Here is a 27,208-nt window from a genome sequence, read left to right as displayed (position 1 = left end):
TGAAAAAAGAGGGTAAGTGTGAGGGAGAGGGGGAGCGAGGAGGCGAGGGGAGAAGTGAGGGAGGACAGGGGGAGATTAAAATTGTTTGAATTGAGTCCACGCTCGCCCCATTCATTTGGTATTCTGCTCGAATCAGGGCTTTTGTTCGGCCCGGCATAAAGTAGTGTCAATCATCTCGACCCGGTTTTGTAGAATGGGGAAATTTATTATGAATTTGCTCCTGCAAATAATGAGGACTACCCCCTGCCTGCTCTCACTTTCCCTCCTCCTCCTCTCCCCGAGCCACCTCTCCTCACCCTCCCTTGCCTCCTCCCCCGTATCAATGCTGCAGAATAGGCAATAGAGAGTGAAGTTAGCAATCTCAGGGCCACTCGCACTCTGGACCCACATCAAAGTGACAGAGACGTCCAATCAGATTTGTCTTACAGGCATTACATGATGAATATGGTGCGGCTGTAGCACAAAAGCACCTTTGTGTCTCCACCGAGCAGAGACTATTCACAGCCCACCACAGCCAGCCAGAGTGGAAGTAAATGGCCAAAAGGGCCCAGGCCAGAAAAAAAAGCACCCAAACTTGTGCAGCACAATGGCCCATGCAAATCACAGCCCCCGCCACCTTCACCCCAACACACATCCCCACCTCTTCCTTCTCTCCACCCTCCGGGCCTGCAGCTCGGTTGCTCCTCTGCTGGGTCGTCTGAAGTTTAGGGCCTATTCACGCATACAGAGGTGTCAGTTAAAAGTGCTGAGCTGCACGCATTCAAGCTCCTTTCCCTTCAGTCGCTGAAAGGAGAAAGTTTCTTTTTTTAGAAAGACAGAAGAAAAACACGAGTCGAATGGGTGACTTTTTTGTCGGGGAGTACGAGTGACTTGGCGGCTGCGAGCCGCGCCGTCTGTGTGGGGATGAGGCCTTTCGCATATTAAAGTGATCCCATTTGTTTATGTTGAGAAAAGCCGCTAATGAAATGTGATGGGCTCCGTTTGGCACAGACAGCTCAGCTTCCCATTAAAGCGGGATACGCACGTTAACGCAGCGCTTTGGTACAATGAGCAAGAGGGGAATGAGAAATCACAGTAGGGAAATCGGGATCACAATCACAGAACTAATGCAGCAGGAACCTTCGTTATCGTGGATCCAGTATTTACTGTCTGTACTGCAAAACGAGAGCACAAGACCAACAGTGATTAGTAGAAAAGATGCTACTACACAGGACCTCACCAAGTCCATAGTCAACAGATTTGTGTGTCATGCAGGTGCAGGGGCCTGAGAATGTGTGTGTGTGTGTGTGTGTGTGTGTGTGTGTGTGTGTGTGTGTGTGTGTGTGTGTGTGTGTGTGTGTGTGTGTGTGTGCAAACTCTAAATTGGTTCATTGGTTGTTTTCTCTGTGCCTCTGCTTAAACGTGATCAAATATCAGCTACGTCGCCTTCATCTCCAAACTGTAACAAACGTTTGTTGTCATAGAAAATGCTGATGCGATTTTAAGAATCGTGTTTAACGGACAGAAGATTAGCGCAGACCTGTTGCTCGCCTCCGCATTCCCACAAGTCAAACATGCAACATAGCAGCCACTGGGACTGAAGTGGAGGCAAGTCACAACAGCTGCAGATGTGATACCCAGATGTGTTGTGCCAGATAAACCGCACCTGAAGCTTTTTGTTGTCAGAAACTATTATGCTGCTGAAAAACATATTAATGCCAGGCTGTTTTCTTTTTTTTATATGTTCAGATCGGAACTGAAGGACAAACTAACCATTCGGGCTTTTTCAATATATGAATACTGTATTTCTCTAGTAAACTGAATGTTTCTTTTTCTCTAAGAGGTAACAGTGAGTAAATAAAGTATTTAGGAATCACCATGAAATCCTCACGTTTGTTTTAAGTTAAAGATAGTGAGAACATAGTTTAGTAAATAGAGGCAGTTGTAATTGTTATCGTGTAAATACTGCCTGATAAACGTTTTTGCCGACGGGGTCAAAACATAAAGGCAACGAAGGTTGGATCCCTAAACTAGTCCAGCAAATTAGCTCGCGCAAAATGGTCCAGAAACTCCGCGACGCCCGCGGATGAGCAAATGGTCTCTCGCCGTCTCACTCGGAACCAATTTGGCGTTTTCCGCAGTGTGCGCACGAAAAGCGGCGCGCGGGGCGCAGGAGGCGGATTGTTCAGCGCTGGATTACACATTAACGTCGCCCTTATGTATTGTCAACGTGAAAATGAGCCACGGACAAAATGACATGAATAAATCTATTTTCGCCCTCGCTCCTCCCTTCAAGGCTGGGGAGAAAATTGCATATCCATCTTAGGGCGACAAGAGACAAACGCTCGTGCTCACTTTGTGCCCTGGCCTCCGCCTGAACACTGAAGGGCATCAGGAACCCCATTTCAGTCGTGTAATAATAGAGCAGCGGGGTATTTTGAGCCCGGCGTTGATTTGTCTTTCTGAGCCCCGGTGACGTATGACGTTATAAAGCAGAGCGTAATTAACGTCATTTATCACTTGCTTGATTTTGTCACTGCCTTTATGGACAGGGATCACGTGCCAGTAACGAGTGGGAGCTCCGGAGCCTTTGTCGCCGCGTACAGGCACGTGGCTTACACCTGCAGGCGTCAGTGTATGTGTGTGTGGGGGGGGGGTTGAGAGACTGAACGTGTTTTGGCAAGTGTGGTAGTGCAAAAATGTTGTAATGTTGAATTTAAATTTTAAAACTCCACAAGTGTCTTGTCCAGTATTGTTTCAACTTCCTCCCCGTCGTCCCTCCCTCCCTCCCTCCGTACGGGAGCACCAGGTGAGATTAAAGTCGTGAATTCTCTTCTGCCTGGCTGGATTTTCCATCAGTGTTTACTTACAATGCGAGATCTTCCATAATTCGCATAATGAGGCGCAAAGGCGCACACAATAGCGCTCACAACGGCGCGTTGTGCTCCCCGTCTCGCAGGAGATGGGCTTTTTGATTGGTCTGCGTGCGCTATGAAAAACACAGTTGGGGATGCAACTAGTCTACAACCCCAGGTTTTATTTAGATTGATCTCAATCGGGTAATAAGAATTTTGACCCGACTCATTGTCTTGATGACTTTCCCCAGGCCGTATTTCAAAGTGTCTATACCCTTTGAGTGGAGTGAATTGCACCCCTTCTCCCCCCTCCCTTCACTACAGGCCCTCGGGGCTATTGGGTAAAGGCAGCGTATGCAAAAGAAACAATGCAATGCATGAAACGTAATATTAATCTCCCCGTCCTGAATGCAGACAAAGCGCCGTGGAAGGTGCTCCTCTATAATGGTTATTGAGTGCTCACCCAGCTGCGCAATTTTCCCCTGTGTGCCCAACCAAGTCGGGAAAAGGTCATGCGGGAGCTTTGAATAAAAGAGAAGCTCCCTAGTTTGCTCAATTACCGCCGCCACTAACACGCTCCACTCAGCCACACGCGCGCGCGCGCGCACAGACACGCGCGCGCAGCAATACCAGCTGAAGAACCAAACCACTGCGAAAACATATAATATAAATAGATTCATCTTTATAAAAAACTGTTTTACACAAAATATATCTGTTAAAATCAAATATTTACACTTTAGGCTACGGGAAATGGAGAACAAGTGCATACATTAATAAAGATCTCCTTACCACCTATTAAAAAAAAACACAACAACAACAACTACAATCAGTCACAGGTAGTAACCTTAATATTGCTGCCCAGTCACACAACTCATGCATGCCAGTCCACTGCTTCACTGACAGCTTGCGATAACACTGTCCTAGAATGTGGCAGTGTCTTGTTCAGGAACGCTGTTCGTTTAAGTCAACGTACAAAAATATGTCTTCATGTTAAAACCATTCGTTGTGTGATACAAATTGTGTTACGAAAGAGGAAAATGTACATCACGATTTAAAAATAAAACAACAGTCTGTCGACGCGTCGTCTGCGTGGTTTCCACCAGCAGACGTGGCAGCGGAGGAAGACGCTCCTGCTCCGATGAGACGCTCGTCAAACAAGTCCCGTGACGCGCCAGCGCCGCCTCTGCGGCCTGTGTCACGTATTAATTGCACTTATTCAAACATCAACACTTCCACGCGTCGACGTGACACCGACTCCGGCTCCTTCTTCTGGGGCGACTGTTTACGCTCTATGCAACAAGAGGCTCCGTCTCTCCCTTTCTCTCGCTCTCACGCACGCTCTCTCTCTCTCTCTCTCTCTCTCTCTCTCTTTCTCACTATTGCTTTGCTCCTTCAGAAGCAGCCCGGGTGAGGGAGGGAGGCGACAGATCACTTCCATGCCACGCAGGGCAAAACTGATCTGACGCCTTCATCAAGTCTTTGTCGGCATGTTCTGGAAGTCCGCCGCTTTTACGCACAGACGCTGCTGCCTGGGTCCGGTGCCGCCGGCCTCAGTACCTGTCGAACCAGGTTGTGAAGTCCAACAGCTCCTGCTCCTCGGAGCTGAGCGGCTCGTAGCCGCCTTCGTCCGACGAGTAGGTGGAGTGAGGCGACTCGGGGTCCGCGGAGTAGCTGTTGGAGAGCGTGGGCGACGGCAGCCCGCACTGGAACGCCGCCGACACCGCGTCGTGCTCGTCCAGGAGTTGCTGCAACGCCCGGATGTACTCCACCGCGGACCGCAGCGTCTCCACCTTGCTCATCTTCTTGTTGGCGGCGCCGTTGGGCACGTGCTGGCGCAGCGTCTGGAAGCCCATGTTGACCTGCTTGACCCGGTTCCTCTCTCGCTCGTTCCGCCGGGCCACGGCCACGGGCTGCTGCTGCGGGATCGAGTAGCCGAGGCCGTTGAAGCTCAGGCGCCGCTTGCAGCGCAGCAGCTCGGGCGAGCTCGAGCGCTGTCTCTTCAGCACCTTGCTCTTGCTTTGGTAGCCGCCGGCGCCGGCGTGCGCGGCGGGCGGCGCGTCGTCCTCGGCCGGCGCGTGCAGGCTGAGGGTCGCGTGTCTCTCGCTTAGTCCAAAGGTGAACGCGGTCTGCGTGGTGGTGGTGGTGATGGTTGCGGTTTCCATCGCGCTGACAGCTGACTGTGGAGTGATGGATGGCGAAGGCGAGCGCGCGCTCCAGCGGTGGCACGAGAAGAGGCGGAAGAGCAGGAAGGGGTTTGGCAGTTTACAGCTCTCGTGTCCTTCGCGTGGGGACCGTGTGGCCAACTCTAGTCCAAGTCTCTCTTGACTGCTTACTCCACGAGCCGATCTGACCCAAACTTTGGCAGCACTCCTCTTTTTCAACACGCGCCCCAAAACACACCCCACCCACCCACTTTTTTTTTTCGGGACGCACGCTTCGTCGCGAGGCCCCGCCCCCGCTGTGTGATTCTTCTGCACGCCGACTCCCCCGGGCCAGGCGCGTGGCTCCGGGAGCTCAATAAACAATCCCGAGCTTTCACTGCGCCGGGAGCACGCGCTGGGTTCATTTACATTCCAATGTCTCTAACTTGAAGGCCCATTGGTCGATTCAAACGGCCTGCAACCGTGCGAAAAGAAAGAGACTAGGGAAAAAAAAGACAGAGAAGGAAGAAAAAAAAAGAAGAGAGAATGAAAAAGTGAATGGTCTGCTTCTTTGAAATGCCTTTTGAATTTGACAATGTACCCCTGGCAAGTCTTCAAATTATCAGTCTTCCCCCCTCGGCCATCTTTCTCCTCCAGCTCTTTACAATCACAAATACCAAGGAAGCTCTCCCGTGTATCCAGGCTACAGCTTTACAGGGATAAATAAATTGCAAGCGTGTCTCCGAGGGGAATAATGGGCAATTATAAAGCTTGGGCAGGGACGCGTTTAATTTAAGAGTAAACATCATGTTTATGACACGTAGGCGTCCGAAAGAGCATTTTACAGCTACTTAACAACTCAGGTCCCCGCGAACTCGTTTGACAGGTTGACTCTGAGAAGTTAAATCCTGCACTTTACAGCTTTTTTTTTTAATTTTTATCCAATACCCACACATTTTCACAATTCATAAATAAAATAATTTTGATTTTAATTTCAGCAGTGTTTCGCTTTCTATGCTCATTGTACGCCGCTGTGTAAAACCCAAGCCGATCCCAAGGTGAGGATGCTCGGGTGCAGGATTTCAGCACCACACGAGACTGGACAGTTAAACGCAAACATGATCTCACGTCTGCACTTTTACAAAGTCCGCACTGTTTCGCTTATATTCAGATTAAGCTTGAACCAGTATACGCAGCTCTTTACTTGGAAACCCTTTTTCTGTTTGCGGAAAAGTCTCCTCAACAGTAAAGTCTGGCAGTGAGCGTGTTGAAATGGAAATACGCAGAGGACACACGCGGGACACTTGCGCCATCTGGCGGCAGCAAATAGCTGCGACTCGAGTTTCCCCTTTGTTTTGTTGTGTGGAGTTCAGGAAGCCGGGGATTCCCTGACAGTTCCCGGTAAAACGACTTTACCCACTGGAAGACGTAAATGGCGCTACATACATACATATTGCGCAATCAAAACTCTTCAGAATATAAATTCCAATGTTATATTATATATTTTAAAACTGTTTGGTGTAACAGAAGGGTGTGCATGGGTGTGTGTTGAATAACAATGTTGGTTTGCACTGAACTCTTCCATGTCGCTTAGGTTAACAGTCAACAGTAGAGGGCGCTGAGTATTTGTGTGCAACTCTTGCTCGCTAACGTTTGCCCAAATCCTTCTTGTCAGGACACACATGACGTCACAGCTGCAATACTGTGCTTAAAAATCCAAGTCCGCACCTAAGTGTCACATACAGTAAAATTTTAAATTTGGTCAATGAACCTCATTGTGATTACAGCGTCTCGCTTATCTGGAAATCTTGTGACCGAAACTCATATTTGAAGTGGTTGAAGGCCACGCCTTCACGAGATTATTATCTAGAGTCTAGATAATAATCTCGTGAAGGCGTGGCAGTTTACGAGAACCTGGAGCAGGTTTTAAGAACTAGCCTCCTTCTGCTGCTAGAAAGGTGTTAGTGAGTCAGCAGTGATTCGTACCTGTGCAGGTGAGGACAAGACCAGAACCCTGCGTTAGCTTTTCTCATTCTGTGAATATTGGCTAAAGTTAAAGGCAGAGCTGCTGATTTGTCAACATCACATATAGTAATAATCAGCTCTAGACGAGACAAATTCTAATATTGGCCTCATATTGTGAAAGGATTGGTGATGCAAATTTTCCATATGGTCTGTCAAAAACCAGGCTTTCCTCAGTATAGAGGGTGCTGAGGCCTGACCTGCACTTCCATATGCGGGAAAAAGGAAGTGATCCATCAGAGCTTGTATCACTTCTCTGTTCCGGAGACACACGCTGGGGCTGGATGTTCAAGTGAGAATAGTAATGCCCAGACATTATGGAACACTGCATCACTAACGCAGTCTGTGGTGAGAACGTGGTCAGGCGATTAAAAAGTGGTTCTCCACATGGAAACGAGTAAAGAGAAGCACAGGCCCGTTGACCTTCAACGTGAACCTGAATGCAGCACTGAGGAGTCCCCTTTCTGCCGGTGAAGGTTTAGGTAGGACTCCAGAGGAGGACAAGACAATAATGTGTCACCGGCGTGCGTCACCTATAAGTTGTTGAGTCTAAGGGGGAAAAAAAAAAGGAAGTGAAGCTTTTATTGGAGCAAACCACAGCATGGAAATGCAAGGCAAATATCTAAATCATGGAGACCAGGGGAGCCCCTCTGCACTCTCACTCACTTCATGGTTATAAATACTCAGTCTCGTTCCAACACATGACACAAGCGCACACCTGCAGGACTTTGACTCTGAAAGTCCCACAAAACGCTCACAATGGGCTGTGGGCTCATCTTTAGAGAACACTCGCTGGTGGTGGTCACCTGTACGTTCACTGGAACCGGGTGGTTTCTAATGGCACTATTTTTGTGTGTTTTATCTCTTTTTCTCACATTGGCTATATCTGGTTAGTGCAGCTGGTGCTGAGACGCATGTCAGGCCTCCTCTCATCCTTTACTTCAAACATGTTCGATGGATCTATAACTGTATCACCACTAAAGACTCAATGGCCACTACCTGTCAAAATGTGTAGAAATATATTTAATGGTGGAGGTGCTGAACTGACCTGTAATGAAGTGGCCAGTGAGTGTTATGAAACTTCAAATTTATTACAACCACCGCTTAAAAGCATTTTGATAAACATATTAGCATCTTTTCATGTTTAACCTCATAATACACCTTGTGAAGTGCAGATGTGTTTTCCCGCTGCTCCCTACTTTACTTGCTTGGTACCGTCTTCGTCTGTGTCCCTGTTCTTCTGAGCACCCTGATTTGCTGTTTTACTGGTAACTCAGCCCATTGGGCAAATGGACACCTGACTGGCAGAACCACACCAGAGAACGTCCCGGATCGACAGACTGATGTGCTCCATGGACTCGAAGGAGGCGATGGAGCCCTGGGTCCTGACCGATGGAATTACTGATCTGGACAAAGAAGTCATAGATCCAAATGCATTACATTGGCTGTGTTAATTCTGTCCCGCTCCCTTTCCCAGGTCCAATCGAGCTCACCAGCTGAGCCTCTATCTTGTTTCCCTTATTGTGACTCCCTTCAAGGACAACTGTTGGGCTGATCTGTAAACATCTTGGTCGGCGCCTCTGTGATACAACTACAAACTACACCTCACTATACCGATGCATATGCAGCCCCCCACACACACACCCTCCAAGACCAGTCTCACGTCTGCTCTCTGACCTTTATCTCTCCCCCATTCCCCCCAGCCAGATGTGTCCATGAAGAAATTCCAGCAAGTTTCCACTTGTACCTGTGCCAACTCCTGCATCATTGTATTGGTTTTGTATTGTACTGATTGTATTCAAATTGCTTCAGTAATGGCAGCGCACACAGTGGCAGCAGCCCCTTGGTAAATCCTTGTTTGTCCAGTGCAAACTTGGCAAATAAACCGATTCTGATTCTGATTATACACATATATTAAAGGGTTCTTCCGAAATTCTATTTTAACGTGCAACCAGTTTCTAACAATGCATAAAATAACAATAACAAGCTGACGTCAGCGAGGGCTCAAAAAGAAAATATAATAAATGACAACTCAGCAGTGGTTCACAAGTTGTTAATGATTGTTTTAGTGGACAGAAATACCCCTGCGGATAATGAAATGCTCCAACCGCGATGATGCAAGAAAACAAATCAAACGCAGAATAAGTTTCACTTTCACCACACAACCTCATTCAAATGTAAGACCAAAATAAATCCACTCCAATTCCGACCACGCCTTCCAAATCCTTATCGAGAAGCGTGCCTTTCATTTAATGGCTGTAACGCCTTGGTGGAGCGGGCACGTCCTGCGCGTGAAAGCCGGGGAAGGAGGCTAGGAGGCGGGGACGTGACGTCACAAATCAATGCAAGGTAGTGTCTTAAGTTGTCGGGGTGCCCGCCGACAACGGAGAACAGCTGGAGAGAAAGCGAGCGTCTCTGCTGAGAAATGCAGAGGTAAGAAAACAATCATTCGGTCATTTATTTTTTAGATTGTCGTCATGCGCTACGATTTCCTTAAGCCGCAAAAGTCAAAGAGACTGCGCGGACCCCGACCTCCGCAGCGCTGACCTGTCGCGTTCTCTCGCAGCCCCCCGAAGCCCCAGTTTGCCAGCTGGCTCATAGAGCAGGTGGAGACGGGCCAGTACCCGGGTCTCCGCTACGTCGGCGCGACCCGCTTCCGGGTCCCGTGGAAGCACAACTCCAGGAAGGACTGCAGCGACGAGGACAGCAAAATATTCCGGGTAGGTTCAACGAGCCGCGCTGGCTCAGCGTAAACAAATAGGCGGTGGCCATTTGATAAACAAAAGCTGAGATAAGTTGTTGCATTATGATTCTGTCCTAAGAGCTCTAGTTCCTAGTTTCTAGTTTCTAGTTTCAGGTGTCTGGCTCACTTTCTAATGAACTGTGTGGCATTTATTATTATTTTATGTAAATAAGTTGACTTTTCTAATGTCTGTTGAAAAACTTTTTAAAAATTGACTTTTTAATACTTTTAAAATAACCATTGAGAACTGTTAACATAGCTGAAGAAAACATTTCAGCTATGAGTTATTATTGTTATGCAAGAATGAGCGGTCACAATTTAAATGGAATAACACTTTTTAGCAATTACGGTTATAAATCCAGGTTTAGGATTCCAGTAGCTGGTTCCAGTACAGTGTCCCAGCATTTGACAGCTTAATGCTGTGGTTGTAGCGGATCCAGGTCAAATCAGATCTGACCTGGAGGAAAACCCAGCAGCTGACGGCGTGTTTCCATTCTCCACCTAACTGCGTGTGGTCCACAGGCCTGGGCCGTGGCCAGTGGTAAAATCAGCGAGTTCCCCACTGACAAGGCCAGGTGGAAGACCAACTTCCGCTGCGCCCTCAACAACCTCTCCGAGCGCTTCAAGATGGTTAAGGACAATTCCAAGATGTCGGAGGACCCTCATAAAATCTATGAGATCGTCAACACGGAGCGTGAGTAAACGTTACCTGATCCGAGACGCGTGGAGCGAAACCACGTGAAGTTTCAATAATAATGAACTCGGGCTCCGGTCCCTCGCAGGCGCAAACACCTGTGAACACCCTGAAATTCCGCCAACGCACGACTTCCCAGATGATTCCGACATGATTCCAGATATATTCTGCTCTCCCACAGGAGACGCCCCCACAGGAAATGAGGTGCACACACTTTCACTTCCCTTCGCTCACTGTGTCAGCGCGTGTCCTGTTATTTGGTAGATTTGTCATGCTAACCACCGTGCCCGTTTCTCCTACACATTTTCCAGCTGCTCAACAATTTCATGGCCCTCGACCTTGGCAACCAACCAGTGGGTAAGAAAACAAATGTCTATAGAGGTTCATTGTTCTCGCTTAGCTGGTTTGTCGTGTCTGTAATGGAGGCTAAATGTAAAGTAATGTGGGTTTTTTTTCCACAGATGAGCAAACGTGGCCAAACAACTATGGTCAGCCTCCTCCCACTGTCTATCTGGGTCCAGCTGAGAACATCCCGCCAGTTATCCCAGATCAGCCGGTGTACTACGAGCGTAAGTTCAGTCCAAATCTCTGCAGGAACATGGGATGCGAAGGTGTGATGTCTAATGTGCTGTTGCTTTCTTTTTTACAGCAAATCCTCTTCCAGTGCCCTATTCACCTCCACAGCATTCTCTGTACGACCTGGAGGTCTCCATCTTCTACCGGAAAAAAGAAATGCTAAAGACCACGATCACCGCCAGCCGCCTCCAGCTCCACTACCAGCGCGCGGCCCCAGAGCTCAACGCGTATCCTCTCTGCTTCCCCTCCACCGACGGCCTGCTGGACCACAAACAGGTCAGTAACTACAGTACATGTGCTGTGACAAGACCCTGTAGCTTCACCAAACAGCAGCAGAAACTACGGATTGGGTTTAAATGCACGCTGAACCTCCTCACTCGGCAGGTTGATTACACCAACCGCATCCTGAGCAGCATCCAGCGAGGGCTCCTGCTGGAGGTCCGGGACACTGGTATCTACGCGCTGAGGCAGGATCGGTGTCACGTGTTTGCCAGCACCAGTGACCCCAGTGTGAGACATCCAGACCCAAGAAAACTACCGCCCAACACCTTGGAGGAACTCCTCAGCTTTGAGAAGTTCGTGGATGGTGGGTGTGGCTTTTTCTTACTCACGTCAGTTGCATTTGATGAGTTGGGTTGAAAGCAAAAATTAATTACACGGTTCTATTTCAGAACTTAAAAATTTCAAGGAGCACAATGGCGCTTCCCCTGAATACACCATCAACATGTGCTTTGGAGAGAAGTTTCCCGATGGAAAGGCTCTGGAGAAGAAACTCATCGTAGTCAGGGTAAGGCTTCTATTTGACTCAAGCGTGTCATCAGCGACTATATAATCCCAAGCTTGTTAACAGCTGTAAAATCTGTCTCCTCCTTTGCCTCGCAGGTGGTGCCTCTGATCTGTCGGCAATTTCACGAGATGGCCCAAATGGAGGGGGCATCGTCTCTGCACAGCTTCAACGTCAGCCTGCAGCTGTCACACGGCACACACAACCACCTGTTTGATCTCATTAGCGCCACCTTCAGCCCGCCGGCAGCTGAGGAGCCGGCGTTAGAAGAAGAACATTACTACCTACATCAGGTGTAGCCTCCTGCGTCCTGCCTGGAATAATCATTACCCTCTTCACTTTTGTTCACGTTGGCCTCATGCTCTGTGGGGGGGGGGGAAACTGACATGTTTATGCACTTTGAGTAGAAATGATCTCGTTTCCATGTAACTGTTACACCAAGTGTCTGGGCGACAGTGATGTTCAATTTTATGTGACCTATCTATAACTGCATCTGTCAATCAATCAGGTGTTATCTTCTGCAGAATTACACACTCGAAAACAGCTGCTTCCAACTTTATTTACACAAAACAGAGTGAGCCCCCTGGGGTCGACTGAAGATGTTTCAAGTGTGAAGCCTCTATGCTTTTTGTCCAGGGGATGGGATCCTGCTCCTTTTATAATCCAAATTTATGTCTTTAGCCCTGGTGCTTGCACATACCTATGCATATACAGTACAATCCTACTCTCGTTCCAGTTAATGCTATAACATTCTTTTCCTCATTCGCATGTTACACAGCATAAGCTAAAGTGCAGTGGTTGCGCCTTAGAAGACACCTATGCGATGCCTGTAAATGTCAAATTTGCTCTAAAATTTATTTACGTATGTTTCTTTTTCCATCTAAACTATTAGTCTATACAATTTAATATATATGCACACTGTCTGTTTTTATGTGTCATTGAGCCACTGACTGCGAGTCAATCACTGGTCAAATGTATTTTTGCACTTCTGCTGTTCAACAATGCCTGCTCTTTTGATGTGTCAAAATTGATGTGATAAATATGTAGAGCAATTTGTAACAGTTTTACTTTATATCCAAATCACCTTTAGGACATGCTAATTACAAATACAACACTACAGAAAAATACTGTTTATACTGCAGCTTCAGGACTTTTCGTGACAGGTCCAAAGACAAAAACTAAAAGCTTTTATTAAAACATTGATCCTGAAATGAAAATACAAATGAATTGGAAGTTGTTTCACTGGTGGCAGCACAATAGGATAAAAATTAGTGTAGAAAAAAAACATTATTATTATTATTATTATTATTATTATTATTATTATTATTATTATTATTATTATTATTATTATTGTGAACCCACTGGTTTGCTTCATGAACAAAATGCAAAAGGACACTCAGATAAACCCAAGAATGTGTTTTTGGACTGTTTAGTGTCACTAGCTCTACAAAGTCAAGTTTAATCTGTTCAAAGACAAGAAAACCAAATAAAGTCAAGATGACAACATAAACTAGCAGATAGTAGATTTCATTGACTTAAATGACACACAATAAAAGGGCATTACCAAGATTAAGACACAAGCTATGAATATAAAGCTGCAATCAAATACTGCAGGCACTGGGACGTTACCATGGAAACAGTTACTTTAATGTTCCTGAATAGAGACATGTAATTTTCTTGTACTGAGATAAACACTGCTGCATAAGACACTTAGGTTTTTGCTAAATGTACAGACTATAAATGGATCTCAGAAAAACATGAGCGCCAGTTATTCCAGTAAAATTACCTAAGGTTTGCAACTCAGCTGCTGAGATCTATTATTATTATTTTCGGTGCATAAACAAAGGAAATCACTTTGTCAAGAAAACAGTGCATTTTTTATTTTAATTTAGACAAATTTGTCAAAAAACAAGATTCCTGGTTCTAAAACCAGACTTTCTGAATCTCAGTGGTGAGATTCAAAGACTCGATCTCAACATAAACCAAATATGCCTGAAGAGGAGTGTGATTCTATTAATTAATTCAAACAACAGTAAGAATTTACGATGAACTTAGTTTATTAAACTAAATTATTAGGGATGTGGAAGACAGAAAACAGACTTCCAAATACAAAACATCGAACCAATTAACTCTACAAACTACTTGTCAGCCATTCACAAGACAGATGAACATCTACAGTATTTGGATATATCAAATCTATTTTATTTACAACCAAATCTAAAACTTGTATTCTACTGATAATTTCTCTACAAAATTGCATAACAGTGCCTTTGTTTAATGTGATGAACATCCTATTATACATACTTTTATACCACTTCCTTTCCAACAAAATGAGTTTTGCTGCCCATAAATACCCCATCCTCCCAAAAGAAGTCATAAAAAACTTCTTTAAAAGTCCCAGCTGCACCCTTCTAGTGATATGTCTGTGGAGAGAGCTACCTGATGAATCGCTCCATGTGAGGGTCTTTGAGATTTGCCTCTTTAAGGCATAACCCCTTAGTGTTCTATTGGTTTCTGAGAACAAAAAGGACCAGTTCTTGGCAGCGACTGTCCAAGCATAAGACATCAATAGGTGCTGTTCAAGTGGAAAAAGTGTATCCTCAACATTCCATTAAGATAGAAATCTCGAAAAGAATGCGCCTTGAAGCTGTCGGAGAAATTTGACACGAAAGAAGCCAGTTTTACCATCAGATCGCGTGTAGGTGTGGCTGTGCCCGCCTGTGATTCAAGCCTCGTCCTGGGCTGCGTCAGTTGGTACGTCTGCTGCCTTCCCTACGTCGTCTCCTTTTCTGTGTTTCCTTGCATGTTTGTATTTATCCACATACGCCTTCACCAGATTTCCCACTTTCACTGGGTTGATCTCCCCACTCTTGCTGTGGCAGACCTGGCGGCCAGGAGCACCAAACAATTACACACACAATTCCCATTATATGAGCCCTGAAACTCATCTTTGTCCTTGGTTACTTATAAACTATTTTTATAACTAGTTGTTAATCAGTTTCCATCCATCTTAGCGAAAGTCTCAACCTACCTTATGCACAGCCTTGCGCAGAATCTCTTTGTATTCATCCTTGTTAATGTCTCGTCTTTGGTAGAAAGGCTTGATTGCTAGCTTCACTTCCTCTATGGCCCTCTCCTGCATGTGGAGCTTTTTCAAATACTGCTAGATGAGGACAAATATCACCGTATATGTTATTCATTCACATGTAACCTTTCAAAGTGAGAAGGCAGATGTTCCATCAAGCTCATTTTACTTTATTTTAAGACTGCTGAAATACTTTTACTTTATTCACCTGGTCTTTCTTCAACAAATCCCCATCCTCTGCCTGCCCAGTGGCTGGTGAGCCTTCAAGCTGTTGAACATCAAGTCCGGAGGATGTGGAGGTCTCATCCCTATCACTGGTGAAGTCCTGATTAAGTCACATCAAAAGAAAAATGCACAGTGTGACTGATAAGCAAAGGACCAGATTAAAGATGTGATACGCTATTGAAGCCTCAAAGATTGTGGCAACTATTCAAATGATATCACAAATGATCCTTTTAAAAAGACATCTTAAAGAGACTTTGCATACTTTACAGGAGTATAAAGATAGTATGAAAAGGTTCTGGCAACAACTCAGGTCTTCACTGTCTTTCACTTCTGTTTAGTCAGAAATGCTTTCAGTTTTTGTTTCTATTTCTAGGTTTGGACCGAAACCAGAAAAACAAAGCTTCTTAAAGCTAAACACTGACACTGTGTGGTCATCATTCAAACTACACGCTTAAAGTAAGCAAGATAGGACCTCAACACACCTGTAACAATAGAGTTGGAGGTGGATCCTACCTGAGTGGACGTCTGGACTGTCGGAGAGGGTCTGCGGACTCCTTCCTGCTTCAGCTTTAATTTATACAGAGCCACCTCTGTTTAAGAAACAATTGCTTTGTCAGTACAATATTAAGAACTGCTAATTAGAAGTAAAATATATATACCACTACACACACTTACTGCTTGCAGATTTTGCTGGTTGAGGTCCCTCAGGCTCCTGTATATTCCAAGTAACCCTCTTCACTGGAGCCTTGGATTTGGCTTCCACTACAGCAGAGACCAGATCTTCTTCAATCTTCTCCTCTGCTCCTCCTTTCTCATTTTTGACACATGTCTCGCTCCCCTTAGTGGCCTCAGACTTCACATAGTCCAAGCTGTCAAGCATCACATCGACATTGAAGTCCTCATCAGAATCTGAGGGTGGTTGAGCTTCTTGCTTTGTAGACACAGTGAGCGCTGCAGTTTCAGCATTTTCTGCAGAGAACTCTGACCCTGGCTGAAACTGGGAGACCACACCCTGAGGTTTGACATCGACAAGTGTGGTCAATTTAGAAAATGAGGTTCCAGTGGGTAACTGGCACAATTCTGGAGAACCTGGCTCTGATTTTATTGGGGTGATTTCCAACATCTCACTCTTAATGTCACATAGAACAGTCTTGATGGATTCTTCTTTGATTTCCTCCTCATCTGTGCATTTAGTTATAGCCACAGAAGACAAGTCCATTTGTTCTTGTTCCTTAAGTGGCTCAGTAATAAGGAAGTCAAACATATCCACAGGTGGATGCTTTTCTTTTTTGATTTTTTTTAAAACTCCCATGTCTCTTGTACTTGATGCTGTGAGCTGACTGCTTGTCCTCAGGTCTTTGCTTTCCTTTTCACCTTTAGACGAGGAAGTAGAGGATGACGGTTTCTTCATTTTGTCAAACACTTGTTCTTTTCTTGAGCTTTGAACGCAATCCTCCTTTTTCTTGTGTTGTAACTGCTTTGTGTTTTTAGAGGATGAAAAAGATGTTTTCTGTGAACTCCTGGATGATGCGTCATCTTTCCTCCCGTCTCTTGAGCCTGGCCTGTGTTTTCTTTTATCTTTTGACAGTGATTCCTCCTTGTCTTTCCTCCTTTCCCACGATCTGGGGGGTGATTTTGAACATTGCTTATTTTTGCGCTCCTTTGACCGTGATCTAGACCTGGAAGGTGACTTTGACGCAGACGTTGATCGGGATCGAGCTCGTTTCCTGTCCTTTGACACCAGTCCTCTTTCATGGTCTCTTCGGTCTCTTTCATCAGTTTTTTCCTTGCTTCTTTGTTTATGCTTTTTCTTTTTTGAATGCTCCCCACTGCTACAGCTCGAAACAGACCTTTGAAACAAAAACAAGGAAAAAAACGTCACCAGGGACTGAATAAAAGGTAATTGAACACCATTATGGAGAAACTGTTGCTCACTTACCTGGACCTTCTGTCTTTGGATTGTGATCGGGACCGTTGTCTCTTTCTGCGACTTCTCTCAGGAGAACTGGAAGCAGAACTTTCCGAGGCGGACCGTGCCCTCCTCTGTTCTCTAGAACCTGACTGCCTGTACCTTTCTTTTTTGTCCTTCACCTTTTCTGTCTGCCTGTTTCTCTGGCTGGAGGCCATACGGTCTCCTTTCCTTCCTCGTTCTGTCTCTGAACTACTAGAGCATTGCTCCTTTGATGTCTTGGAAATCTTCCTCTGATTACTCAAATCTGTTGATGGGGATGGAGAACACAATGCCGAACCAGACTTTGTTTCTGACTTTATCTTTTTGGGAGATGTGCTTAATGTGAACGAACCATTTTTACCACCACGGTGAACCGTGTTGGGAGATCTAATACTCTGCTCACTCTCTGGAGTCTCTGTCTTGAAAAGATGGAAACTGGATTGAGAAGTTTGACAACTCTTTTCACTTTCTCCTGCATCATCCAATCCTGGCTCTTTCTTAATTTTAAGTACATGTTTCTTTTTCTCAGCTTTTGTGTCTACTAATTCATTTTTTTCTGCTGTGCCTATAATCTCTTGTGATGTGGATTCCTGAGCACCGTCTGTCTTTGGTTCATCCGCCATCTCTTGGGGTTCACTTTTCACCTGCTTGCGTTGCACTACAGCATCCTTTTTTTTATCTCCTAAACTGGCTTTTTCCTTATGTGTTCCATGGTGAGAACTTCTATCCAGGCTTGAGCTCTCAGCTTCATTATCTGAGCTGCTTGAGTCTGACAGAGTGGGATTAAAGGGATCATAAATATTATTACTGTCTTGTTCCTTATTAACCGTTGTACGCGATGCCAGCAGCATCTGTTTATCCTTGTGCAACTGTCTCTTTTTTGCTTGCTCCTCCTTATCTCTCCAGTGTTCTTGCGTGCTGGCTCCACTAGCAGAGAATGATGGGATGCTTAGCCGCCTGGAATGCCAGGAATTCCCACTAGAGTTAATGCGGAAGCTCACAGCTGAGGAAGAGGAGGAATAATGTGGCTGATTGGCAGGATAGTTGGTGGAGGATGAGGAGGAGAATGAACTGGAGAAGGATGACGAGGCCGCCCCATCCGGCCGATGCCTCTGGGAGTGCCCCGTTGTGCCCTTTTGACGGTCGACACTTTGCTGCCTACTTTTGTCCCCAGCAAGGCCGACCATACTGGTTACAGGGTAACCATTGCTATCAGTGGTAGACGTATCACTACTTCCTCTGCTACCATTAATTGTATTAGTGCTACCTTGATTAGTGTCCTCATTTGTGAAACCACTGCTCTCTCTTTTGATTTTTGGTATTCTAGGGAGCACTGATACATCTAGCCACATTGGTTTTATGGGTGTTTTTTTAGGTTGGGACTGTGATGAAGACAACCCTTTGATTTTAGAGCTTGAAGAGTTTGTGACTGGCTGCATGGAGGAGCACAAGATATCTATTTGCGGTGACCCATCACTCATTCCCCTATGTCCTGGAAAGGGTGTGGGTCTGTCTGGACGAGGTGGCAGCAAATTCCGACGACCTCTAGGCAGTGAAGAAGACTGGGAAAGGGGTTGGGTGTGGCTAGTTGAGGCCATAAAAGATGGTAAGTGATCAGAGTTCTGAGTCCAGAGTCTGTCTGTTGAGTTATGGGAGAATTCTGGCAGGTCTCCATTATAGTGATGAGACGGTGAACTCTCTTCAAGGCTCTGCATGATCCCTGGGTTGATGTTAGTGCTTGCATCTCCTGAGACACTACTGCTGCCACCTAGATCTAGTGTGGATGGCATCACTGTAGCAAGAAAACAAAAACACAGGGATAAGCATATAAAATATAGAGGAATAAGGAATGAAAACCCTCACTGTTTAGGAAAACTGACAAATAAAAAAAATGCCAATACCCTATTACCACTTATTACCAATCACACAGAAGATATTATGATGTTTAATTGAAAAGTAGTGGCCACACTTACTTGGCTTAGTTGCTTTAAGGGAACCATCTCTATTAATGACAACATCAGAGCTGTCCATTAAGAGGACGCTCTGTCCTGATAGAATGCTTCCGAGCAGGTCAGGCACAGGAGCTGCCTCCACAACGACCCTCGATCGCGGGACTTCACCCCTCCTGGTGTAACGTTAAACCTTTACTTTCTCATTATAAATGCTGGAAAAGCTATGACAACTCACAATTCCGAATTCCCTTTAGGAATTAACTCAGTTTATCTTACATTTCTCTTCTGAGGGCAAACTATGGTTCTGAAATGTTTAGTAATGTTAGCTATAGGTCTGTTAATCTATACATGAGTTGTGATGAAGAAGCTGCAGCAGGACAACTCAAACACAGTATTTTTATTTCAGTAAATCTACTCAGTACACAGTGCACATTGCAAGAAAGGTGAACTGACCTGGAAAGACCTGCAGCAACTGGCCGGGCTACAGGCTGGTGAGAGCGAAGAGCAGAGCGAGAAATCCCTCGCCTCTTGGCCTCCAGCAATGATGTAACATGGGTTCGCTGCTCACCATCCTCCCTAATCGAATTATTATCATGAATTGGTTGTTTAACCAATGCTGTATATGCTCAGATATAGTTTAAATATACATTTGAGACAGAGTGAATACAGATCAAAGTACAGGGAGGAGTAGAAGGCAAGCCTGGGGGCAACTGCAGTGGTTGTGACTAACTAAATCTGTATTCTTTATGTTTAAAGAAGGTCCAATGTACTTCTGCACAGGCTGCTATGGTTGTTCAGAGACATGTTATAAATTAGGAGACGTATTAAAGAATACACGCTGCCTTTTAGATTCAATTGCATTACCCAAAGAAGAATATTCTTTGTCTAAACACTCCATAGCAGATAGTCACCCCCACCATGTTTGCACTTGTTAACAGCAGTTATTAGTAGAATATGGGCAGACTGCCAGTCAACAAAAGAGGGTGGTTTTCAAGACGGTACAAGCAGTAAAATACTTGTAACACTCGTATTGTATCTGGCCTTATTTCATTAGGCCCAGAAACTGTCTTGCTACATTTCAAATACATACTTTACCATACCAGGAATGTCAAATACTATCTGAAATAGGTAAATTGAGACTCATGTGAGTCACACAATAATATAACAAATATAGCCTTCTTACCGATCCACAAAAGGATCCAGATCAAATGGATCTCCGTAGATAGACAGAGACGCAGCACCTATGTCAGCACGCATGCTGCTTAGTGTTTGTTCTGAAGGCCGGTATACTGTGGGGAGTGAAGAGCCCTTTTTGTCCTTAACTATTCCAAGACTATTAGCAATGCGGCTTTTAGGAGTTGCTGTCTTTTTCAGCATCTAGAGGGGAAAAATCAAAATGTATCACAGGTAGAGAAAACCTACCACTGTTATAGCAAATATTTATCATCTATAAATTTATGTTCTAAACATGTATCATATTATATAATAACATCTACAGCAGATGTCGACAATCTCACCTGTTTTTGTCTGGATTTAGTCCTTCTTACTCCCCGCCTCCTCCTCCTGCCACCTTTACTAGGGGCTTTACTTCTTTGACCCTTAGAAGAAGAGGTCACTTTGCCATTAGTCTGCCGGCGCTTTCCTGTTGAATTACACAGAAAAGTTAAGCCTCATAACAAACAAACCACTATGCCTCATATGAATTACTGATAGTAACTAACAACTAATTTTGGAGATGGATATACACTTGCACATGTGACTTACTGGTCTTGCGCCTGTGGCTAGATGGGACGCGAGGAGTGAAATCCCGTATATACACAGACGTGTTGAGCCCAGCCACTACAGCATTTATGGTATCATCCAGCCAAGTTGACTGTATAAGGTACGTGGGAGCCAGCTGGCAACATAAAAGCTTTATTAATCCACTAGTTTGCTTTCAAAAGGTTCACCAAACTTCTAACACGTGCACAGTTCCTTACAAACAGTTCAATCACCAGTCAAGTAGCAAAACTATCAAAAATGTGCCAGATTTCTGCTGACATTTAATGGCGTTAAGTCCATTAGCAAAGTACACAGGCCAAACTTTGGGCAAAATCTAAACCTAACCACACTGCTAGGAAAGAGAGTTAGAAAATAAGCCAAGACTGAAGCATCATGCCTCATGCAAACCTGTGATGTGCGTGCCTGTGTGATGCGATGTCTGTTGACATTTGCTCGAACCCTCTCACTCTGCTGCGTTCGGGCGATAGCTCTGGTGGGACCTGCAGCACGGGACTGAGAACGACTGATGGAAGAACGGGCAGTAGAAGGTAGGCTTTCTGCATCATCATGTTCTTCAGCTGAACCCCCTGAGTGTGAAAATATAGTCGGGAAAGAACACAAGGGTAAAAGTTATGTTATGTTTGTTTCTTAATTTTATATTTGATCAAACAAATAAAAAGGTTTACTTGAGGAACTGTTGTTGAGTTCGCACTGAGGGCAAAACCATTCTTCTACAGGAACAGAGTCAAGAGGTGGGGTGAGGCACTCCATGTGATACCTAGAGGAAAAACATTTGTGCTAGTTTAAAACAGACAAACATGACTCCTAACATACAAAAGGTTTATATATTTGTTTTGATATACATCAGTCTCACCCAGCATCACAGCCATCGCATAGCAAGAGGCGGTCCTCATGGTCACTGCCCCCACACACTTCACAGTTCGTCTGCTCCAGATTCACATCTACAGCTTCCTCTTTACCTTCCTTTACAGGCTTTTGTACTGTGATCTGAGCAAAGCAGTCACAGCAATTTACCCTGACAATGGGAACTTTGTGGAAAAACTTCTTCCATAAGTTGTGCAACTGAACACACTTACCATTTTCTTTACTTTGCCTCCATAAGATTTTCTTAGGTATATATTGTTGAAGGCAATACGGTCTACAGGACACGAGTTTGCATTCTGAACAGTATTGAACAAATTAACAAGCATTAAGTCTCTGATGTTTTATAAATACAAAATTGTATTTTGTAACAAAGTGCTCAAATCTTGTCCTCATACAATACTAAATAAGACCCACCTTGGCCCATTCAAGGATGCAGTCAAGACAGAAGTAGTGCTGACAGCTTTCTGGTGTTGCAACAGGCTGGCTGCCAAAAGAGTTGAGGCAGATGGGACACTTATCCGAGTCCTCATCTGAGCTCATCCCTGCAAGATCAGCAGAGGTTTCCCCAAAAGCTCCATCCGTTGTTTTAACATCTTCTTCCTCTTCTGTGGCTTCTTAAAGGAATTAAGAATGAGTTGTAAGCTTACTATATAACTTAAACGTTTTGTAGCAAATTGTGCACCACATATTTGCTATGTTGAGATGTCACCTGCTTCACTATTTTGTTGTATTAAAATCCCAATGTTGTGTAGTGTGAAAAAGAGAAACTAGAACATACAATGTTCTAGTTTCTCTTTTTGGGTCATCTGTATTATAATAATGTATATAAAAAGCAAACACACTATATGACAATTAGAATTTTGCATCTAATTACGCCTACCGTCCTCCTCTTCATTTCCGCCTTCTTCCTCTTCCTCCTCCTCATCATCATCATCTCCATCTAGATGATCCTCATCTTCTTCGCCACTGGCAGACTCTCCTTCATCAGATTCCTCTTGAACATCATCAGAGTCATCTAGGAACAAAAATAATATTTAAATAAATTAAAATAATTCATGTATGCTTGAGACTGTACTGGAAACATACAATAAGACAAGAAAACAAACAAACTACCTGAGATGTTCCACAGCACAGCCCTTTTTCCTTTACTGTGGGATGCACTTCGGTTAATCAGCTCATCTTGGCTGTCATCGTCCTCCATGGCTGATCATCGGAAGAACAGCAATACACTTTCTCTAACCAAAATTATCCTTTGAGATGAGAACAGCATTACAGAAAAGGTTGGTTTTCAACATTAAATTTCTAGGTCTGAATTGTTAATATTCTGACAGATGATACAAAATAAACTTTACTCAATGACTCGATGGTTTAGCTCCTTCAGCATGTAGTGCATGGGTTGTGGTTATGACAGTGTACCCAAATTCAGCCAACTGACCTACTAACCAGATAACACAATTTCTGGTCATGACTGACTGAGACACTTTTGAGCTCCAATTATAGCATTTGTAAACTCGCCTTTGTTTGCAGAAAAACACAGAATGCTGTCTAAAAGCTCGCTAGCCAGAAAATGCTACAGCTACATTTGTAAACAAAGAAGTAAACTACGTGCCTAAAAGGCCTGTTATGTATCTTCAGCATACAAAAAACATATCTAGAACATGCATGTGTCCACACTATAAATAAAACACAATGACACGAATATGCCAATAACCTATGAAACTATTCTTGCTGAATGCTTAGCTAGTAATATTAGCTAGTCGCGTGTTAGCCAGTCACAGACCAGCTAAATTTAACATCCACTACAAGCTCGTGCAGCCTCTGACCTCGCACCGCGCACAGTTACACAAATGCTCAGGTTCATTTAGTATTAAGCAAAGACGTGTTCGAGCATTGAACTGAATTTGCAAACATGCAAACATACCCCGTCCAGTAGTCTGATGTGTGCTCAGAGTGATTTGAAGTCTTCTCGGCTGTTGAGTGACACCGCCGGCTGGCTGCTCACGGAAATGGCCGAGTGCGCTCAGACGAACATGACTCTTAAAGAGACAGTAGCCGCATATTTGCGGCAGCGGCCTGGGAGACATGAATTAAGCTACGTAAGTCACATTGATGCCTTTTGTACTATTCAAGTAGTATTAGTGAACAGCCTCCTAATGTCGTTTTTTGAATTGTTACACCTTTGAGAAAAAATACACACAAACTTGCACCAGCTGTGTTTTAAATACTGACACACCAGTGGTTCCTCATTTAGTTGATATTTTAATCGCTTTGCTCTTCTGGTGAAGCATAAATTTGCACTTTGTGTGTGTGTAGTTTCTTCCTGTTTTTCGTTTGAAGTCATTTTGTCACTGGAAAAGAGAAAAAAAACAGCTGTGAAGAATACGTTTGATTTGTTCTTAGTGGTAAGTTGAAAATCTCTGGATCTTAGTGATGTTCTGCCTCCTCAACATCAGGGCAACGGGTAAATATTAGCCCCTTTAAAGAAATTGTGTCATAATGCAGTGATTATAATATAGTGCATCACGGATTAACTACAATTTACATACAAACAGCTCTGATGAACCTTTTTAATGTTCACTTTTAACCAGACTCCCAAACTGACTTGCACTGTAACTTGATTTTCACTGCATGTTCACAACGAATCATTGTTAATATTAAATAGGCGTTTACTCATTTGTGGCCAGGTTTGTTTGACATCCAGTAAAGTATTGCAAGGAAGAGGGACGTTTACACATGATTATTTAATACGTTTGGGCTGCGTTTTGAGCTACTTCTGGCAAGTTAGAGATTTTGAGTCACCTTGTTAATAATGGACAAAAGTAAAGAATGACTAGTAGCATGCGCCGCACTTCACCGCTCTGTACAGTACAACATTCAGCCACTGTCGCCCACTAGTGGTATTTCTAACTTAAAAGCAGATGTTACGTAATACAACGTAACCCTACTTTAACATTAATGACATGGGATCGTATGTGTCCTGGATGTGATTGATGTGATGTGGTGTGATGTGCGACTTAATCTTGAAAGACTGGTCAGTACCAAACTCCAGACAAAAACCACCAGCTACATGTAGAAACAATGACACACTCTTAGTTGAAACTAAGTCACTAAGTCACAAAAACAGCTGTTATCTTTATTGCAAGTGGCCTGAATTAATTTTATAAGAAAGATATAAGGCTGCAGTTAAATGTGTCTACATAATAAAGGGACACCGCACTTCTCAGTCTGTATAAATAATTGCGTGTTCATCATCGTCGTCGTCCTCCTCCACCTCCTCCTCATCGTCATCACGCGATCAGACTGTCATGCTGCATCCTTGGTACGTGCACAGCCTCACTCTGCTCATGGCAACGCTGTACACAAGCAAGCCGAGTTCAACCACTCCACGGCGGAGGGGTAGCAGGGCTCTTTGTCTAAACGGCTCAAAGCGCGCGTGTCGCCGCTCCAGCCGTGGCCGTTGCATCACGTGTAGACCATTTAAGGGCAAAGGAACCCGTGTGGCATCGACGTTTGCGATAGATAGTCAGTCAGGACAGGAAACTGTTAACACGCACAATGGTTCATTCCTAATGTACGACGTGCAAAACTGAACGCGCCGCACCCCAACTATAACTCTAAGCCTCAACTCCTCGTGCTGGTTTCGTAGGGCCCGCCCCCCGGTGGCGGTTATTTGCCAGTGAAGCTATGTGGGCGTGCTTTTGAGCTTAAGCACGGCTCCCTATTGGCCGCGCGCGATGTCGGTCCTATTTAAATTTGCATAACCAGGTCGGGTTGCAGACGCAGAGGAGTGGGCAGGGTAGGGGTAAAGCAAGTGTACTGAACTTCTGCGTCGGTGTAGGCTATACTATACTCTCCAACGCAGCCAACTTTAAACGCACCGTGATTTCCTTCTGAGAAAAAAACCTCCAAGCATGCTCGCTCTTACAGCAAACAGGGGCCCCAGAGCGGAAATTGAATACTTCGTCTGTTAAAAGAATATTCCCAAAAGAAAACTTAGGTCTGGTAAGTAGCTCCCTTCATCTGCCACTGTTCTTTATTCTGCCTATACAGTATGTGTGGATGGCTAAGCTAAGCCACACGCACTTTATTATCTGATGTAAATCTGCTATTGTCCAACTTTATTTAGAGTTGTCAAATGTGATTTTGAATTAATTTGCAACTTCTTGACAAAGACAAGGATCGAGCATTTGATATTTTCAAACCAAATCCATAATTATTACACTCTGCTGCAATTACTAAATTTGTAGTAGCATATAATTTGTTGGAATAATATAGTTTATATGTTTCATTATTCCATAATTTTATTTTCTGTAGAATATTTAAGTGATGTGAACTAAACCTCCATATTTGATATTGGACACTACATGTCTGCTTCTATAACCGTGTTATTTCACAGCCTTGGTGTGTTTTGCTCCACAGATTGCAGAACACATTGTGCGCTGGATGGCTGACAGTATAATATTTGAGCTCTAAAAGCAGGTAAGCCACTGACTAACGCACATTGTGCCAATTGCCATATCCACTGTGCGTGTGACAGCGGCTAACCTGGTTTTGGGAATACCTCTGGTTATTTTGGCCCGGGTCGGAGCTGATAGACCCCTATCGACAAGCAGTGCCTGACCTGAACCGTGCACATTGCTTGGACAGACCTGCTCAACGTGACCGCCCTCCCTATAAAAGTAGCCCACTTCCTCCTGTGTTCACATACTGTACTTTATTTAGGGCGCGTAGCGTTTGCATTGCCTCCTATGGAGCAGACCTTGTTAATGCCGTCGACTGTCAGGACCATTGGTGAGTGTTTCCTTTCAGTTTCAGTTTTATGTGAGTGTGGTAGAAAACGTAATTATCCCACAGTCACTGGTTTCCAGTTTGAGGTCACAGGCCCTCCAGGGGCTCTCGTAGACGTTCCATGGGAACCTCCAGCACGATGAAGTCTCTTACTTTAAAGGCACTTTGATTTAGAGTAAATGGATATGATGATCATTTAGTAATGATTACACATCTTTACACAGCATTAGATGAAGCAGGGCAATTCAGAAGAGCTGTATATGTAGTTATGTACCATGATATTTGTTTGTAAAGAGTATCCTAAAAGTGAGAAGTAAAGTTTGTACTAAAATCATTTGTGGCATCATGCATCTTTTTTAACCCTATATAATGTATGTGAACATGTTTGGATTCCCCTTTGGCCCATAATGACTCACTGTGTCACAGAGGAATAGATAAGTGCAGCATGTCAGACTCATTAATTTGAGGCCCCATTCATCATCGTAGCTATGTGGACGTGCAGATGCTCACTCTTGTCCACATCAAGGAGGTTCTTTCCCAGACACGGAGTGCCTGTTACAAATACGTGCCGATCACTTTTCATCTTAAACTGGTAGGACCACTTTGTAAACCGTGTATCAGATTGGAACAGGGACTTGTACGGGCAAAATTAATTCCCTCTGTGTGGCCACCGGGAAACATCAACATAATCTGTTAATGTCCCGTTCATGAGATTGGAGTATGTTGGGTTTATATATGAAGTAGATGAGATTGGACACATTTCACTT

The 27,208-nt window shown here is 44.4% G+C and overlaps 3 protein-coding genes and 1 long non-coding RNA gene across 9 annotated transcripts; 2 read left to right on the top strand and 2 right to left on the bottom strand.

Moving 5' to 3' along the window:
• Positions 1-3,496: 3,496 nt before the first annotated feature.
• ascl1b (achaete-scute family bHLH transcription factor 1b) lies at positions 3,497-5,206 on the bottom strand. Its single transcript, XM_029153554.3, has one exon. It carries the CDS (start codon positions 4,994-4,996, stop codon positions 4,385-4,387), a length of 612 nt encoding a protein of 203 aa, XP_029009387.1. The 5' UTR covers positions 4,997-5,206; the 3' UTR covers positions 3,497-4,384.
• A 4,071-nt stretch (positions 5,207-9,277) lies between these two features.
• On the top strand, positions 9,278-12,853 carry irf7 (interferon regulatory factor 7). Its single transcript, XM_029153553.3, has 10 exons — positions 9,278-9,430; positions 9,564-9,717; positions 10,263-10,434; positions 10,523-10,638; positions 10,746-10,791; positions 10,896-11,003; positions 11,084-11,286; positions 11,395-11,596; positions 11,682-11,797; positions 11,893-12,853. The coding sequence occupies exons 1-10, from the start codon at positions 9,423-9,425 to the stop codon at positions 12,091-12,093; spliced, it is 1,326 nt and encodes a 441-aa protein (XP_029009386.1). The 5' UTR covers positions 9,278-9,422; the 3' UTR covers positions 12,094-12,853.
• A 107-nt stretch (positions 12,854-12,960) lies between these two features.
• On the bottom strand, positions 12,961-23,722 carry phrf1 (PHD and ring finger domains 1). 6 transcript variants are annotated; one of them, XM_029153548.2, is made up of 19 exons: positions 23,575-23,722; positions 22,767-22,903; positions 22,534-22,668; positions 22,068-22,267; positions 21,866-21,949; positions 21,643-21,776; positions 21,455-21,546; positions 21,177-21,355; positions 20,772-20,904; positions 20,525-20,649; positions 20,191-20,384; positions 19,461-19,583; positions 19,029-19,180; positions 17,044-18,847; positions 15,780-16,954; positions 15,618-15,694; positions 15,088-15,204; positions 14,826-14,957; positions 12,961-14,678 (listed from the first exon to the last, which is right to left on the bottom strand). In XM_029153548.2, the coding sequence occupies exons 2-19, from the start codon at positions 22,852-22,854 to the stop codon at positions 14,520-14,522; spliced, it is 5,103 nt and encodes a 1,700-aa protein (XP_029009381.1). In that variant the 5' UTR covers positions 22,855-22,903; positions 23,575-23,722; the 3' UTR covers positions 12,961-14,519. The 6 variants fall into 6 exon arrangements, with proteins under 6 accessions (XP_029009381.1, XP_029009384.1, XP_029009383.1 ...); XM_029153551.2 differs by having other exon boundaries at positions 14,826-14,954; XM_029153550.2 differs by having other exon boundaries at positions 19,029-19,177.
• A 980-nt stretch (positions 23,723-24,702) lies between these two features.
• LOC121202287 (uncharacterized) lies at positions 24,703-26,775 on the top strand. Its single transcript, XR_005897795.2, has 2 exons — positions 24,703-25,655; positions 26,073-26,775. It is a non-coding gene; the product is annotated as an uncharacterized LOC121202287 (long non-coding RNA).
• Positions 26,776-27,208: the final 433 nt, after the last annotated feature.

The sequence above is a fragment of the Betta splendens genome, chromosome 6 (assembly GCF_900634795.4).
Source record: "Betta splendens chromosome 6, fBetSpl5.4, whole genome shotgun sequence".
In the NCBI taxonomy this organism is placed as follows: domain Eukaryota; kingdom Metazoa; phylum Chordata; class Actinopteri; order Anabantiformes; family Osphronemidae; genus Betta; species Betta splendens.
Note: the sequence above shows the minus strand (reverse complement) of the source record. Positions and strands in the feature narration are given on the sequence as shown.